Source organism: Eucalyptus grandis, chromosome 6 (genome assembly GCF_016545825.1).
Source record: "Eucalyptus grandis isolate ANBG69807.140 chromosome 6, ASM1654582v1, whole genome shotgun sequence".
Taxonomy (NCBI): domain Eukaryota; kingdom Viridiplantae; phylum Streptophyta; class Magnoliopsida; order Myrtales; family Myrtaceae; genus Eucalyptus; species Eucalyptus grandis.
This window is the reverse complement of record NC_052617.1, coordinates 39,102,967-39,118,213: the sequence shown is the minus strand read 5'-3', so window position 1 is coordinate 39,118,213 and position 15,247 is coordinate 39,102,967. Positions and strand designations below refer to the sequence as shown.

Genomic DNA, 15,247 nt, shown 5'->3' with positions numbered 1-15,247 from the left:
CCTATGCCGCCTCAGCCCCTCTTGTCAGTGTTAGGATCGGTTCGAGGTTTTTTTTTTGTGGATTTGAAATTTCCGATAAGTAGGGCTTTTTAGAAGGAAATGACGATGGCGATACTATCGTGGGCAATTCTTGGCCGATCTATAGATGATGCTATTTATAAAATTAAAATGATAAACAAAATCAATCGCATTGGGTCGATTATATAAAAACTAACAAACTTTTCGAGATATCCACTGCAGGCTCTTCAATTTCTTGACGTGCAACATAATGAATCTACATATATTAGGTCTCAAAAGCTTAGGGCCTATTAGCTTAAAAACAATGTAATAGTTTCCTCTAAAATTTGAGGATGAATTTAAAGGGGAAAAAAAGAGTTAGAAATTATGAAGAAAAGAGAAACTGATCCATATGAGGCTAGAAGTCAATATTTGCATATTTTAGAGGGCTTTAGATATCCTCACTTGTATTGAGAAATCACTTGTATGTATCAATTTGTATGCAGATGTTTCTATGATACCCGTCCACCTGTAGAGGAAGAGAGGTTGCAATCTTCACTGGTTGTTTTAGGAAGAAATTCGATCCCATTTATCCTATCAGCAAAATGACCCAGACACTATTAACCCTCAGATCCAGTATCCTGAATCTCGAAAATCTTTCTGGTTCAGTCGAAGAAGCAATGCAAAAGCCACCATAAGAACGCTAAATGAATTTCATACTAAGGGAAGACATTCTTGACAATATTCTCAAACTTCCCAAGTTCCTCTTCAAACCCATCTTTCTATACTTCCTTTCCCTCAGATTGGGACAACCTTTTGGGCTTTTAACTCCTCAGTATGCAGTTCGTTGCTCATAAGAAAATCAACCAACAGGCATAGAGTCTTCACAGCCGACACACGCACCGACTTTTAACTGAATTCGAAAAAACCAACAAGTATGCAATTCAAATAGGAAGTCTTGACATTATTAGCATGTCGATCCAAAAACAGAAGTAAATACAAAGTGTGAATCCGAATGTCTCTGCTCTTAGTCATAGTAATGCTCTATAGATAAGAAGGGAACATAAGGAATAATCCATGATTCCGTGATGGCCGGACACAAACAATATATTACAGGTGGCATTGTTTGTGATGAGGATTATACTATACTATACAGCAAAACTGGTACCGAGTTGACACATCAAAACTCTGAACAGGGTAGGGGCAAGAAAGAGACGGGACAAGAGGGAAAAGAGAGAACTAAGAATTTAGTTAGCGACCTAATGTACAAGCCTACTGCAATTTAGCAACAGAGCATCAATTACCCTGAGTGTCTACTTAATCTACAAGAGCATTGTCCCGGAGCATCAGTGCAAGTTGCCGTTCAACGAATGATCTCTGCCTGCTTGTTTCCTCAAGTATCATCAACTGAGCTGCCTTACAAGCCTCTGCATTGGGAAAACCCAGTGTCCACCTCCCATCTGTGACATGATTAGACCTCTTTAAATGGTGGCTTTTCGTCTTGCTTGAATCAAATCGGGGATCAAACTCTCTTATCTGAAGGTGCAACCATGTAGGATGTTCCTTCTCTATCTTCGGCTGCTAGAAAGTAAAGAAAATCCATCTCAGCTGTGCATGTTGTCTTTTATTTTATTTTATTTTCTCATGCCGGTACCTATTTGGGCATATTAGATAATTTTTTTCTCGAATAACTTGCCAAGTGGCAATAAGAGAGGTTGTATCTCATATCTAGGGAGCCATAGACAGAGTTGATCAAAATTAGAAGACAGACAATTGAAATGAAGAAAAGGAAAAGAACAATTGGTCAACCCAACAGCTTTATCCATGTCCATTACGTTTTCGTCTATGAGCCACCTAATATTTCTTTGTTTTCTTCCTATACATTCATGAGTAGTTCCACCCTATTCTAGATGCATTCACCTCGTTATCATTCTGCTGTTTTCTTAATATAAAATGAATTATATCTAACTAGAGGAAGATGCCAGAAAATGTGCTGACAGAGATGCCAAGATGGTATAAGGACTATTGAGCTCAACAGATTCAATCAGAGCTTACGGATTAGTGATTACTTGTAATATTTAAACTAACACATGCAGCAGTAACATCCATCAAGTCTTTCACCACTAAGTTGCTCATTAATATAATCCTCTCATGCCATTAATTTTTACTAGCTTACACTTCCAGTAAAACGTAAGCACTCCAGATCTTTCCTTAAAGTTTCTCTGTCTGCCCTTTAGATCTTCCCTTCGCTCTTTAACAATACCGCTATTAATATCATAGAGCAACATGACAAGAAATGCCTGTGTTTGTTCAGGAAATATGAAGGTTTCTTATTGAAAAATCCATCAGAGAAAAACAATAACTCCTCAAACTTCTTGCTTTTTCTAACAAATGTCTCATCCTATTGCAAATCTGCAATTCAGATAGCAAAGTCAGTTACTAAAATCTTATAACTTCACATTTTGTTTGCTACCTAATGCTTCTTTTTCAAGTGAGCACTCGAGTTCTTCCTGGTCACTTGTATTTATGCTCCTAAAAGAGTGGAAATTAGAATCCCATAGGAAGAAGAGTATTGAAGGACTCCCCAGGAAGCAAGAGTTTATAATAGTTTATGACAACACTTAAATGTTGACCAAAATCCCCCAATCTCTTGGGGCCCAAAGAGTCCAATGATTAATAGAATTTACACTTACACTTAAACCAGGCAGTGGAGCAATAGCAATTACGACCCCCTTTTGAGTCCGGAATGGATGTTTCTCCATAAGAAGCAGTTTGCCACTTTTCCCCTTAGAGACGGGTATCACGTAGATGTCACGAATCCCTGCATTTGAAAATGCAATTCTGCAAGAGAATGCTGATCCTGCAAGGTTCATACATCAGATTAACAAATATCATATTAGGCACCTTTTTTTGCAAAAATTAATGATTTGAAAAATAGTTCCCTATAAGCAATCGCTTGTATCGCTTTAAATAACTAGTCAATGAAATATGATTTCATCACCGTTGATAATTAATGTCTAAAATTTTTGTGGATGATATAAAGATTTTTCGTTCATTCAAGACTCCTTTTTTCGTAGAAAATGAATGATTTGGAAAACATTTTCCTAAAAAAGATCATTTGTTTCACTCGAAATATTCTTTTGTTAACTTGAGATAATTAGTCAATAAAAAATGTTGTCATCACCGTCAATAATTAATGTCTAAAAGTTTTCGTGAACAATAGAAATATTTTCATTCTTCATTTTTATAAGTGATACAAAAGATCATCTTTAGGAAAATGTTTTTCAGATCGTTCATTTTCCGCATAATAAACAAAGCCTTAAATTAAAGTGAAAACGGGCAGATAGGAAAATAAAGGATTTCCATTCAACCTAGAGCAACCTCTGCCCCAAAATTTGCAGATGAATGATCCGAAGAACGTGTTTTCCAGGATTCAGAAGTGGAAAGAGTTTCCACAGCAAGCACCAGTTTATCAGGTCGATCTTGCTTCCAAATCAATGCCTTGAGCTGAAGATGCAGAACAAAAGCCTGTGGAAGATCTGTAATTTGTAAGGACTTATAGCAATCAAATGTTTCATGCAAATTAACAAAAACCGATGTTCCAACTGAAAAATAGAGGCTATGTTAACAGTGCAATTGCATGGTCCAATAGAGAAACTGCAGAGAAAAGGAAGAGTTCATAATATTGTAAATAAAATCTATATTAAAAAAGTAGGACCACCGAAGCAGATATAGCACCAAGACAACAAGAGAAAACGAAAGATGCAGTGCTTGATGATGAGAAATCATTGGACTCTTTTCTCAGCCAGACACTAATCACAGGATTCACCGAGACAAAAGTATGAATAAACTTGTCAATACCAACAGACTTTTGTAAGTTATACCAAATATAGAAACCTACCAAACGCACTAAATTTACAGCAATCACTATCAAATTCTTGGTTTTCATTGTTTGTGGAGATACCAAGAACCAGTCAAGAGGTTTAATGCAAGTTCGACTATCTCTCAGGGAAACAGATTAAGCACCATTATTTAATCAAAGTCTATTCCCACCAAAAAAATTATCAGTCTTGCTCTGCGTTCAGTTATTTATTCAAAGATCAACACAAGTGTATACTTCTCGCAAAAAGATTCAGCCATAGTTGCAAACTTAACACTCTTTTAGGTCAGAATGAAAATAAACTCAAACAGTTATCTGAGGAGATGAAAAGTCAAACCTTCACTGCATCTACCATCTTTTGCCAAGAAACTGAAGAAGTTGCTGCACAGCCTAAAACATTAACATGAAATTACTCACAGCTCAACATATAAGAAAAATAGGAATGCTATACTAACTCTAGAGTGGTCCAGAAAAATACTGTCGTCTTTCTGCTGGTTGATGTGAAGCTCTAGTGTGAAAAGGGGGTCTTTCCGGTTTACGGGCTCCTCAAGATCTGCATGCAAAACCAATTCCAATTACTTCAATTAACATAGTCTGTAACATCATGTTGTTGTTATTCTCTTCTCTGCCTCACCCACCCCAACATACAAGGGTCCATCCCTAATCTCATCTAGTAAGGCTAAAAATCTTTTAAATCAGATACACTCATCTGTCCTTGTACTTTTTGTAAGGGTTAGAGATACTATACTTTAGTCTTTTAAGCCTATAAGGGTTCTGCTTTCACTGTATCTCCGACATTGCAACTTATCACTCTGGGAAAATGCATCATAATTCACCAAACATCAGGCCAAAGAAAAATTCCCAAGTGTATTCTTCCCAGCCTATAACTCCAATTGTTACCAGAAACTTAGATTGCCTAATAGTGATGGATGTCATGCGATGACGGTTGTTAGAATATTTAAATAATAAACTACGCCTTCATTTAACAGCTTAAGTTTTCAGAACAGTTGGCAATGGTATTACAAAATCTCACATGATATCAAAGTTGAAGGTTCTGAGTTCAAATTTTTCCAGACCCCATTTGCCTCTCCAATTAAATTTCCATCCTTAGTACTAGGCAAAAGACTGGACTAAGCATGAGGGGCTTGTTAGAATATTAAAATAATAAACCAAGTATTCATCTAACAATTTAAGCTTTTAGAACAGTTGGTAATGGTACTACAAAATCTCACAATGGTTAAGAAAAATACTTCAGCAAAACTTAGCTCAACTTTAAGTAACTCATGTCCATACAATGAAATTCTAATTCCATTCCAATGCTTAGGAACTTAAATAAAGTAATTTGACAGTACAGAAAACAAAATGCACCTTTTTTGCAGCTCTCCCACTCATTTCTCAGAGTATCAGGGATGTAATCGAACCAGGGTCCATCAAATTCTTTTTGAAGTCGTTCACGGGATTGCTCATATGAAGTCTGTCAATGAAAACTAAAAAATATAAAACTTTAGAAAATTTCAGTAATCTGTTTTCTATGTTCGTGTTAACAACAGCTCACATGAAATTTCAGGAACATATTCATGAAGAGACCAATATTCACCCAGCCAAATTCTTACATTAAAAAGCATGGAGCTATCATTCCCAAGCTTCATTCCTTGACAACGCAACCACTTTTCCAGGAACCACCCTGTCTGCTGGAATGTTAGTACAGTAACTTGTGGATTTGCTAGCACTTTCAACAGCACATCGACAATCTGTAACAGAAACACCGCTTAATAACTGTAGACTCACAGTAATTGAGCAGCAGTAATAATATATTGATCATGCTTCATCAGTCTCGCATTTAATATTTGAATTAACTAACAATGATATGAATAGTGTAAATTGGGAGAACTACTACATTAAATTAAAGCAGTGGACACCTTCTTCCTTCCACATAAATCTATAAATTGTAGAGATCAGCCATACAAAAGGGATGTGCAGCAAAAATTGTGAAATTTATGGAATTTTTCCAACTCATATGACTAGGTAGGCTCTGTAGTGTGCATTAGACTAACAATTTTCTCTTCCACTCTTCCTTGTTCTTCTTTTGGCAATCAACAGTTCATGCAAAATTCGAGCTTTCCAAATTTCAGTCTTCAAGTATAAGGTAGGTTCCAAATTTCGGAGTCATATATCTACCCGATATCGATATAAAAGATAAATAGGCTACCCTAACTGGGAGTACTACCACATTAGTAGATTATAGATATCCACTAGAGGAAAAGGAAGTGCAACGAAAATTGTGAAGCCCGTTGAACCGAAATGGCAAGGTACTATTCATAGTTTTTATTAGAGATCATTTGGAGGATCCTGATTTCTGAATTAGTCTCTAACTAGGAGGTACATCCTGAGGTACGTAATATCCACCTTATGCTTGTTAACTCCACAGGTAGCTTCTATGCCAAAAAAAAAAAAAAAAAAAAGATAGTGCTTGAATAGATTATTAATTAAGAATTTGAAAAACCCAAGATAGAAATGAATATGAAGAATCCAAACTAAGTACCATGTAATACCGCAAAACAAAGACCTTCCTTACTCACTAATTGGACCCTTGATAAGTTTTGCTGTCCTCTTGATTTTATACCTTTCTTCTTTGTTCTATTATGAAGTCTTTTGTCTCACACAGCTAAACGCTAATCATTTCAAACCAATGCAACTTGTTAAGTGGCCTCTCTGTCCCTTTCTAGGGTTTAATAAGAGAAATAGAAGGGGACAAGTGAAGTTCATGTAAGTCCTAGTGGATCTTTCCCCAACTTATGTAGTCTGTTGACATATTGTAGTTCACTGCTGAATAAATGCCTTTTGTTTCCACATTAGTAATTAAGCAATGTGCTTTCATTGCTGATATATAGATACTTGAAACTTTGATTCGGTTGACAAAAACATTGGAAAAAATGCATTTCTCCTGACTATATGGGAATCGACAGGTTGAGTATTTAGGAGGTCACAAGGTGCCGCAGAGTAGATTCTAGGTTTCAAAGTTAAGAAAAGCTGTCGACAGATTGGATTCATAGCCTCAAAAGGTAGGTAGATACCTTCCCATCTTACAACCACACATCTTAGAGTCCGATGTGCATGTTTTTTCTATTTGTATTTTCAGATGGATGATGGTACTTTATAGAAGAAGATACTACACTGGAACAACATAGCCTGAAAATATGAGCTGAGTAAAATAACATATGAGAAAGTGCATATATTTCTCCTGTTTCTAAACTCAGAGAATGAGGGATTGGAAAATATTTTTGCTTCACTTAATTTGTGTCTTCCAGAGGGAAACAACGTACGGAGTTGTTGCAGAAATTATAATTCACTAGTGTAGGGAACATCATTACTTCTTCAAGTTGTCTTTCTTCCAGAGGGGAGCATGACAACATGTTAAGCTGTCGCTAAAATAAGATTTAACTCGTGCCAAATAACTGCCTAAGACAAGCTCAAGTCAAAAACTCCAAATTTACGGCTCAACAAAGCCATTTACATTATTGCAGCACTACATAGGACATAAAACTACCTTTTCTTGCGGGAGTACAATTGACTTGATCATTCTACTGAGAAAATCGTCACAATCTGATCACACATATCAAAAGAAAGAGAAATTGTAAGTATCAGATTGAGCTCATTCTAGAAATAATCATAGAGTCAACTACCTTCATTTTCTGCTAAGATGAGCAACAAGTACAGAGATGATAACAACAGAGTGGGATTGTCAGAGAATACATATCCAAGTATTCCATTCCTGCAAGCCAATCACACTATCTATCTCAAGAATCTGTACAATTTCAAAAGTCCTAATTAAGAAAAAAAATATAGCACAGACAATGCATCTGAACCATTGAATATGGAGTGGGCCATATGATAAATCTATTGGTTGACCCAAGCAGATTCAATGGCCCAGACTTATTTGGATGTATGCAACGTCTCCTAATTAAGCTTTAAAGGTTCCTGAAATGCACAAAAAAGGAAAAACTCATGTGTGAAAAACTCGACAAGCTAGAAGCTTCACATGTCAAAAAGACCTTGTGCTCAAAAATGTGCAACTGTGAGCTTAATTAGAGTCAAAAGAAAAATTGAGCCAGAATTGGAAAAGTATTCAACCAATAAATGATATGGTGACGGCATGTTCTCGCAGCCAACAAAGTAGAATCTCCAAGAATTAAAGTCTGAATCGTGATTTTTAGTTACCTTATGTAGGGTCTTGGTGAATCAAGAAATCTCTCTCATTTATCTTCTCACTCATCTTCGAAGTTAACAAAGTGTGGAACTGTACTTATAAATGACTCCCTTGCCAATTAACAGCATCGTAATTAACTTTCTATGCAAAATGGCTGTTGTGATAAGAAACTTCAATTTTTGAAAGTTTATACTCCTTTCATAAAGTTTCAAGGACTTTTATGATGTTAAAAATATTGAGTTAATCACATGCTACAAGGCATATTTCTTAATTTTGCATCTGAATCTTCGCGATGACTTACACTTCAATACATTTGTATAGCTAAAGTTTTGGAGGAGAAAAATCTTTTTCCAAAAATTTAAGGTTGATCAGCCCATATAGTAAATTTGTTATTGACAGAAAAATGGGCTACAAGGTATTGACTGCATATTCTCAAAAGTCTAGACAGAGTTTATATCCTCAGCACCTTAGAAGGTGAAATCTGTGGTTAATACGAAAATAAGCTGAGTAAAATGAGCATGATATTATTTTTCACAATTGATCAAGGAAAGGCATGCCCCAATCCTGACTTTTTGGATCAGTTTTCCTTAGATCCATCAACAAAGGATAAAAAGGAGCAGTCTTAACAATGTGCCAAACCATCCCTTGACAAGGAAAGATCAAGTTGAAATTCACAGACCTTTTAGCTGAAGGAGAATCACATGATTCGCACCCCACCAGGCAACCAAGAGAATTTTCTCCGTTGATATTTTTTGTTCCTTCAGAATCAAAATCAGCATATACAACTGCTTCCAGCTTAGAAATGTATCTCGAAAATGAATCACTGCCACTAGTTCCATTACAGTTGTTTCCTTGAGCAGCATCTTCCTTGCTTGAGGCCAAATAAGGATATAAAATAACGCCAGCAACAAAATTAATCAAAGATATCCCGCCAACAACTTGAAGAAGACGAGAAACTATGTAGAGAGAAGTGACGGCAGAAAAACTTGAGTCCTGAACAAAACCGAACAATCAATTTCACACATAAACAATAATAGTACCAAATTACTAAAATAATTGACAATCGAAACTACAAAATTTCAGCAACATAGTTTCAAACAAGCTCTTAAACATGCATGACAATATTGGATGCTTTGCATATAAGACAAGGACAAGCTCATCAACCATAAATGTAAGGATCCAGGAAAAACCATCAACTGGAGGAGTCACTAATGAAGTTGTATGAAAAGCCATAAACTAGATGTAAAATGCAAAAAGAAATCCGCCTCCACAAAAGTAATTATTGTGTGTCTTTGACAAATTGCACTGCAACTGTGTGTGACACATAAAGTAAACACCTTGATGAAACTTTCTTCTTTCCACTTTAAAGTGTAGATGATGCATCTTATCATTAGATAATCCAATCTTTCACAGCTTCACTTTAATCAAGCCTCATATGCAAGTTCTCTATGCTTCATAGCTAACTTCAAGCTCTAATGAACATAAGGAAAAATAATGCCTAGTATTCAAATATTAAATCATGCCTCCATCTAACAACTTAGACTTTTAAAATGGATGACAATGGTCCCACAAAATCACACACGATACCAGCATCTTTCCAGGCCCTCATCTGTCTCACCTATTATATATTTCCATGCTTTAATCTTAGGCCAAAGTCCAGCCTATGCATTAGTCAGAGTGTTAAAACTGTATATTAAACCATGTTTTCATCTATTAACTTAAGCTTTTAAAATAGTTGGCAATGGTCCCGAAAAATCTTACACCTAGCAACAAGCATCACAAAAACACTAAGATGCTCCAAGAAATGCAAAAAGATGAGCCTCAAGAGCAATATCTTACGCTTTTCTCCTCAAGCTGCAATAATGAGAGTAAGGCAGGAAGGACAAGCAACTTGAGAAGATTTTCCATAACACATCTGCTCAGCCGCAATTCACCAACGGATATTATGTCCTTCAAGTAGTAAAGATCATCTACTACCTTGTCAGCATCCAACTGTAACTCCTTTATTCTTCCTTGAGGGGATTTCTCGCTGCAAAAAAGTAAGGCATCTCCTACTGTGAGTGCTTACAGACAACCACACTAAGATATGGTTCATCTTATTATATTGACCCAAAAAGAAGAAACATTCATTATCATCATAAACTCACAGCGACATACTTGTTGGCATGCACAATAGTATCTAAACGTATGCATTGCTCTTTTAAACTCTGCACCAAATCTGAGAAGTAATTTGATAATGGCGGACTTGTTAGAAATTGGAAGACCATATCGTCACTGACTGCACAAAAGAAAAGCAAGATGTTTCAAAAGAAATTCAAAAACATTTGTTTCTACTATTTAAATCACTTATCAGCAGATAAAAATAAATTCAGTACCGTACCATTGTACACGTTGAGACTCAATGCGCGTACAGCTGTCTGGATCATCTTTTCCCCATGTCTAGCAAATTTAAGAGCTTCACTATACAGGGGGAAGGAAATTACATTGTCCTAGAATTGCAAGTGTGAATTATTAGACAGCACAAAAATGCAAATATAATTTCACAAAGCACAAGATTTCGTGGATAAAGATTTAGACAATTTAAACAACATATAAGAGAAAACACAAATGCACAAATAATATTCTCCACTCACGTGAGTTCCTACATGCAGGTAAAAACGTAACAATTCCATTTAAATGTTGCTTGTTTAATTAGACTTAGGCATCGAACACCTGGGCCTGTTCCTTCTTAAACACTATTACAGGAAAAGTGAAATTCAAACGCTTGGCAAAGAGTTGTCTATGCGATGGTAATCATATACCATCACATGTCTCGGTATATGGATGTCACTGAATTACTTGTGATAGAAGGAGAAGTATTTGAACTTTCAAGGACTCAGAAATTCCATAATGAAACTTTTAATTTGACAACTAACAGATGCCACAGGATAAGAGGAAAGTTTTATACTGCTGGTCATTACAGTGATACAACCACAGCCACCTACTGATGCACGTAATCAACAGATATATTACAGAAACATATTTATTGTCACAGATCCTTCCGCTTTAAATGCAACTTTGCTGCAAAGCCCTTCTAACATTCAGAAGGATCTTATGCTGTACTCTTATTAAGGCTTTTTCTAAGGCATTTTAGATTGTATGTGAGATAGATGCACCCAAGTTGCATACATAATAAATCCAGAAGGTAGAGATCTTTCTTTTGCATAAGTAGAAGGCAGAGATCCATTAATAGCCTTACTATTTTATTTGTGCATGTGACCCAACTTACCCCATCGACTTTCACAAGAAGGCAGAGTGTGTCTCTGTTTATTTTGCTGCTCACTGCTCTGATTAAACCAGAAAATAAGAAACAGACAAAAGAAAAGAACATCAGGCAGAAGTAGTTATTATAAAATCATTTTCATCCATATCAGCACAACCATATTGAAATCTTAACCAAGAGATAGATGAAACTTCTCCACCAATCAATGCACAACTTCTGACTGGAAGCGCATCCCTAATATCTGCAAAATACTATTGACTATTTGGGCATTCAACATTTTGATGCTATGGACAATGTCAATAACACTGAACGTTGAGAGAGAGAGAAAGAGAGAGATCATCACCTTAAAAACGATATGTAATATGGAGCCAAGTCCCCTCCATCAAACTTATATGGGTGTGCTATGATGTTGTTAATGTAGTCATTGCTAAAACAATAATCTGCAGAATACAAATACACAAGCATCAGAATTGCTTCAAGAGAGGGTAATAAATTCAGGAAAATAAGAATGAAAAAGGTCCACTCCCTGCGGAGAAAAGATTTTTTCTCCACAAACTTGTAACGTCCACAACGCAAACATTTTCTTTCCCCCGATGCTTACAGGAAAGTGGATCTTTTCTTTCTTGGTGAGTGGGTGTTTATACCGAGGAGGAAAGGGAAAGATAAGCAGTAACCTTGGCCTACACATATAAGAGTTCAAAGTGTCATCTTACATGTCGCTTGCTCACTGTCAATGTTCTGAATCATTATGCTCAGATACTGAAGCAAAGTCGCCTCTATCCTTGAATTTTTGCCGATCCTTAAGACACGGACAAACTCTGCCATAACTTGGTATTCCATGAAGTATCTGAAACATTCAGAACATAAGCGTGATGTAAATTAACACGCTGATGTAAAAGAAGAAAATGGTTGATTGAGGTCATGAGCCATTCATACTCGAAAATCAATGGATCGTGCCTATCTCCGTAGGTGACTGTCTCTACAATAGACTGCATCAAATCTATTACCATCTCCTAAAAGAATAGAAAGAAGGGATCAGTATGAAAAAAACAAGTGAAACGTTGAGGTGAAAATAATGTAATATACCAGCTCTGTCGTCTTACCCTGTTACTCCTATCTACAACCTTGATTCCCCGCAACTCATTGACAACATATCTGCATTGCAAAAATGCAAATGACATCAACAAACCAATAAGCTGAAAAGGACCAAATAGCATTAAACAGCAACAACACGTCCTCGGTGAACATATGCCAAACTAAAAGAAGAAACTTTGCGTGGAAAGCATGTGCAGGACAATGGATAAAGAAGAATGAAGTGATATCATCCACATTCAGCACCTATGTCCAAACCATCGATCGTAACAAGCATCATCACTAAGCCCCCCTTGATTCGTGACTCAGATCAATTCGCCAACTGGCTCGACAACACCCCAATTTGCTAAGAAGCGGCATTTTCAAGATTACATCCATGCCCGATTAAGCACCAAAATTTCCAAACCAAACTAAAAGAAGAAACTCACATGCCGAAAGCATGTGCGGGACAAAGGATAAAGAACAATCAAGTGACATCATCCACATTCAGCACCTACGTCCACGCCATCAATTCACAAGCATCATCACCGAGCCTCCTTGTTTCGTGACTCGGTTCGATTCATCAGACTCGCTCTACATCAAATCACTAAGAAGCGGCATTTTCGATTTCTAAGCCAAATCAAAAGACGAAACTCTTATGCGGAAAGCATGTGCGGGACAGGCACAAAGGACAGAGAAGAACGAAGCAATATCCTCCACATTCAGCACCTACGTCCACACCATCGATCGTCACAAGCATCGTCGCCGAGCCGCCCTCGTTTCGCGGCTCAGTTCGATTCACCGACCGGCTCGATATTTTCGAGATCACTACATCCCGCGCTCGATCAAGCAACCAGAAATTTTCTAAACCGAGCCAACAAAAAAAATAAAAAAAAAAGAAAGAAAGAAAATCAACGAAGCAGCAGCACAAGCGATCCACACCCCCGCCCCCAACCGCCAATCGTCGACTAGCGCGTGTGCAGGACTCACTTGAAGTACTGAGGAGAGAAGCGATCGATCGATCGCCAGAGCGACCGCCACATGGCTCCGGCCGGCCGGGGGGTTCTTCCCGCCGAGGGGAACGGATCTCGGAATCCGGCGGAGAGAGCGAGGGGAGCGAAAGGCCGCGGCGGTGATCCACCGGTCAAGCAATCGAACACGGTAAGAGAGAGAAAGAGAGGGTGTGCTTTTTGATGGGTGGATCGCGCGCTGGAGACGGACGGTGGGGTTTGGCCGTTTGGTGGCCTTCTTTAGTTGCGGGTTGGAAAAATTCGCGCAATAGCGTCGACAACGAACTTTCAACGGCCTCGGGCTGTCCGGTTTCCGTTCGTCGGCGCTTCCGGTCGGAGCTATGTCGACCCGACCACCTTTAATGACGATCGTGAGGTATCGAGAGAATGGTGTGTGATGTCACGCTAAATTTTTATAAAAAGAAAAAGGATTCGAAGAACCTTTGATGATTATTTTCTTAATGTGAAAATAAAAGACAAATGGAGAAAATATTTGAACATTCATGATTTATCTGTGAGAGAACACTCAACCGCTCTCGTCATCGAATGGCTAAGAGCTTATTGCTATAATGATAAAGGACTTGCGAGTCCTCAACTAAATATGCATTTGATAACTTTTTTATTTTGAAAGATAATTTCTTTTTAAATATAGTATTTTTCTATTTTATTATTTGGAATAATTTATAGTAAAATATCACACTTAGTAATTATACAAAATTTCTATTATCGAATAGAAAAATAATAAAAATACATTTCATACGACATTTTCTTTTGTAACATAGAATTTATTTTAATTTTTAATAATTTGTTAGATCTTTCTTTTTTCTCTTTTCTTTTTCTTCTTGCTCCTCTTCTAGTAGGCGACAATTGCGATTGATGATCAGCAACTGGTGGTGGTCAATAGTGACCGTTGTGGTGGTGGGATGGCAAGGGGAGAAGGATGGTAGGCTATAAATTATTACCAGGAACAAAAAGTTTATTTTTTATTTCTTATTTTGTTCCAAATTTAATTTTTGGCTGATTTATAATCGTGACGAAAGAAGGCAATGAGTAAAAATGTTACCCTAAACAATGGATGGCAAAGGAGATAAAAGAATAATTTATAATTATAAAGAAAAAAGATGAAAAACTTATTTCTATAAATTATTACTAGGAACAAAAAGTTTATTTTTTCTATACCTTATTTGAGTTTGAACCTTTTTTCCAAATTTAATTTTTGGCTACCATTTTATAACTGCACGAAGCTCATATGTATGACGTCTACTACACGTATTATTTGTTAATTTCGGTCTTTTCAACGTCGCACTAGTACTGGGCCAAGTCAATCAATTCTTAAATATGTGTGTTGGCCCAATCCGAAAGGAAACGTTAAGTCTCAACAACCTTAAATATGTGTGTTGGCCCAATCCGGAGCCCACTTCCCCAAGGCCTCGTTCTTTTACATACAAGAGTTCTATCACTGGTGCAAAGGTCTGGGCCTGGGGGAATTTTGGCCCGGCCCGAAAATAAAAAAGAAAAAGGAATATGTTCATTAGAATTTTAAAATTTATCATAAAAGCATAATTGAGTTATAAAATTTGTCAAATTTATGCAATCAAATCCTTCCATTAATACCATCAATACCATCAATTTGACTAATGGAAAATGCCGACATGTCATTTTTTAATTATTTTTTTATTTCCTGTGTGGTATTTTTAAATTATTTTTGTTCAATTATTATTTTAATTAATTAAAAATTAAAAGAAAAATAAAATCTTATTAAAAAAAAAAATAAAACAAAAGAAGAGAATGGAGGGCTGGCCAATGGAACTTCAATTGTC

General features: G+C 36.7%; 1 protein-coding gene across 3 annotated transcripts; it reads right to left on the bottom strand.

Annotated features, from left to right (window-relative positions):
* Positions 1–935: 935 nt before the first annotated feature.
* Positions 936–13,706, bottom strand: LOC104447070 (protein TRANSPARENT TESTA 9). 3 transcript variants are annotated; one of them, XM_010060853.3, is made up of 19 exons: positions 13,408–13,690; positions 12,450–12,501; positions 12,283–12,359; positions 12,060–12,193; positions 11,690–11,786; positions 11,353–11,410; positions 10,465–10,573; positions 10,242–10,362; positions 9,924–10,113; positions 8,764–9,077; positions 7,561–7,649; positions 7,425–7,480; positions 5,491–5,628; positions 5,246–5,351; positions 4,356–4,430; positions 4,215–4,267; positions 3,369–3,525; positions 2,691–2,857; positions 936–1,578 (listed from the first exon to the last, which is right to left on the bottom strand). In XM_010060853.3, exons 1-19 carry the CDS (start codon positions 13,458–13,460, stop codon positions 1,315–1,317), a joined length of 2,310 nt encoding a protein of 769 aa, XP_010059155.2. In that variant the 5' UTR covers positions 13,461–13,690; the 3' UTR covers positions 936–1,314. The 3 variants fall into 3 exon arrangements, with proteins under 3 accessions (XP_010059155.2, XP_010059161.2, XP_039171173.1); XM_010060859.3 differs by having other exon boundaries at positions 936–1,575; positions 13,408–13,687; XM_039315239.1 differs by lacking the exons at positions 936–1,578; positions 2,691–2,857 and having other exon boundaries at positions 3,511–3,525; positions 4,333–4,430; positions 13,408–13,706.
* Positions 13,707–15,247: the final 1,541 nt, after the last annotated feature.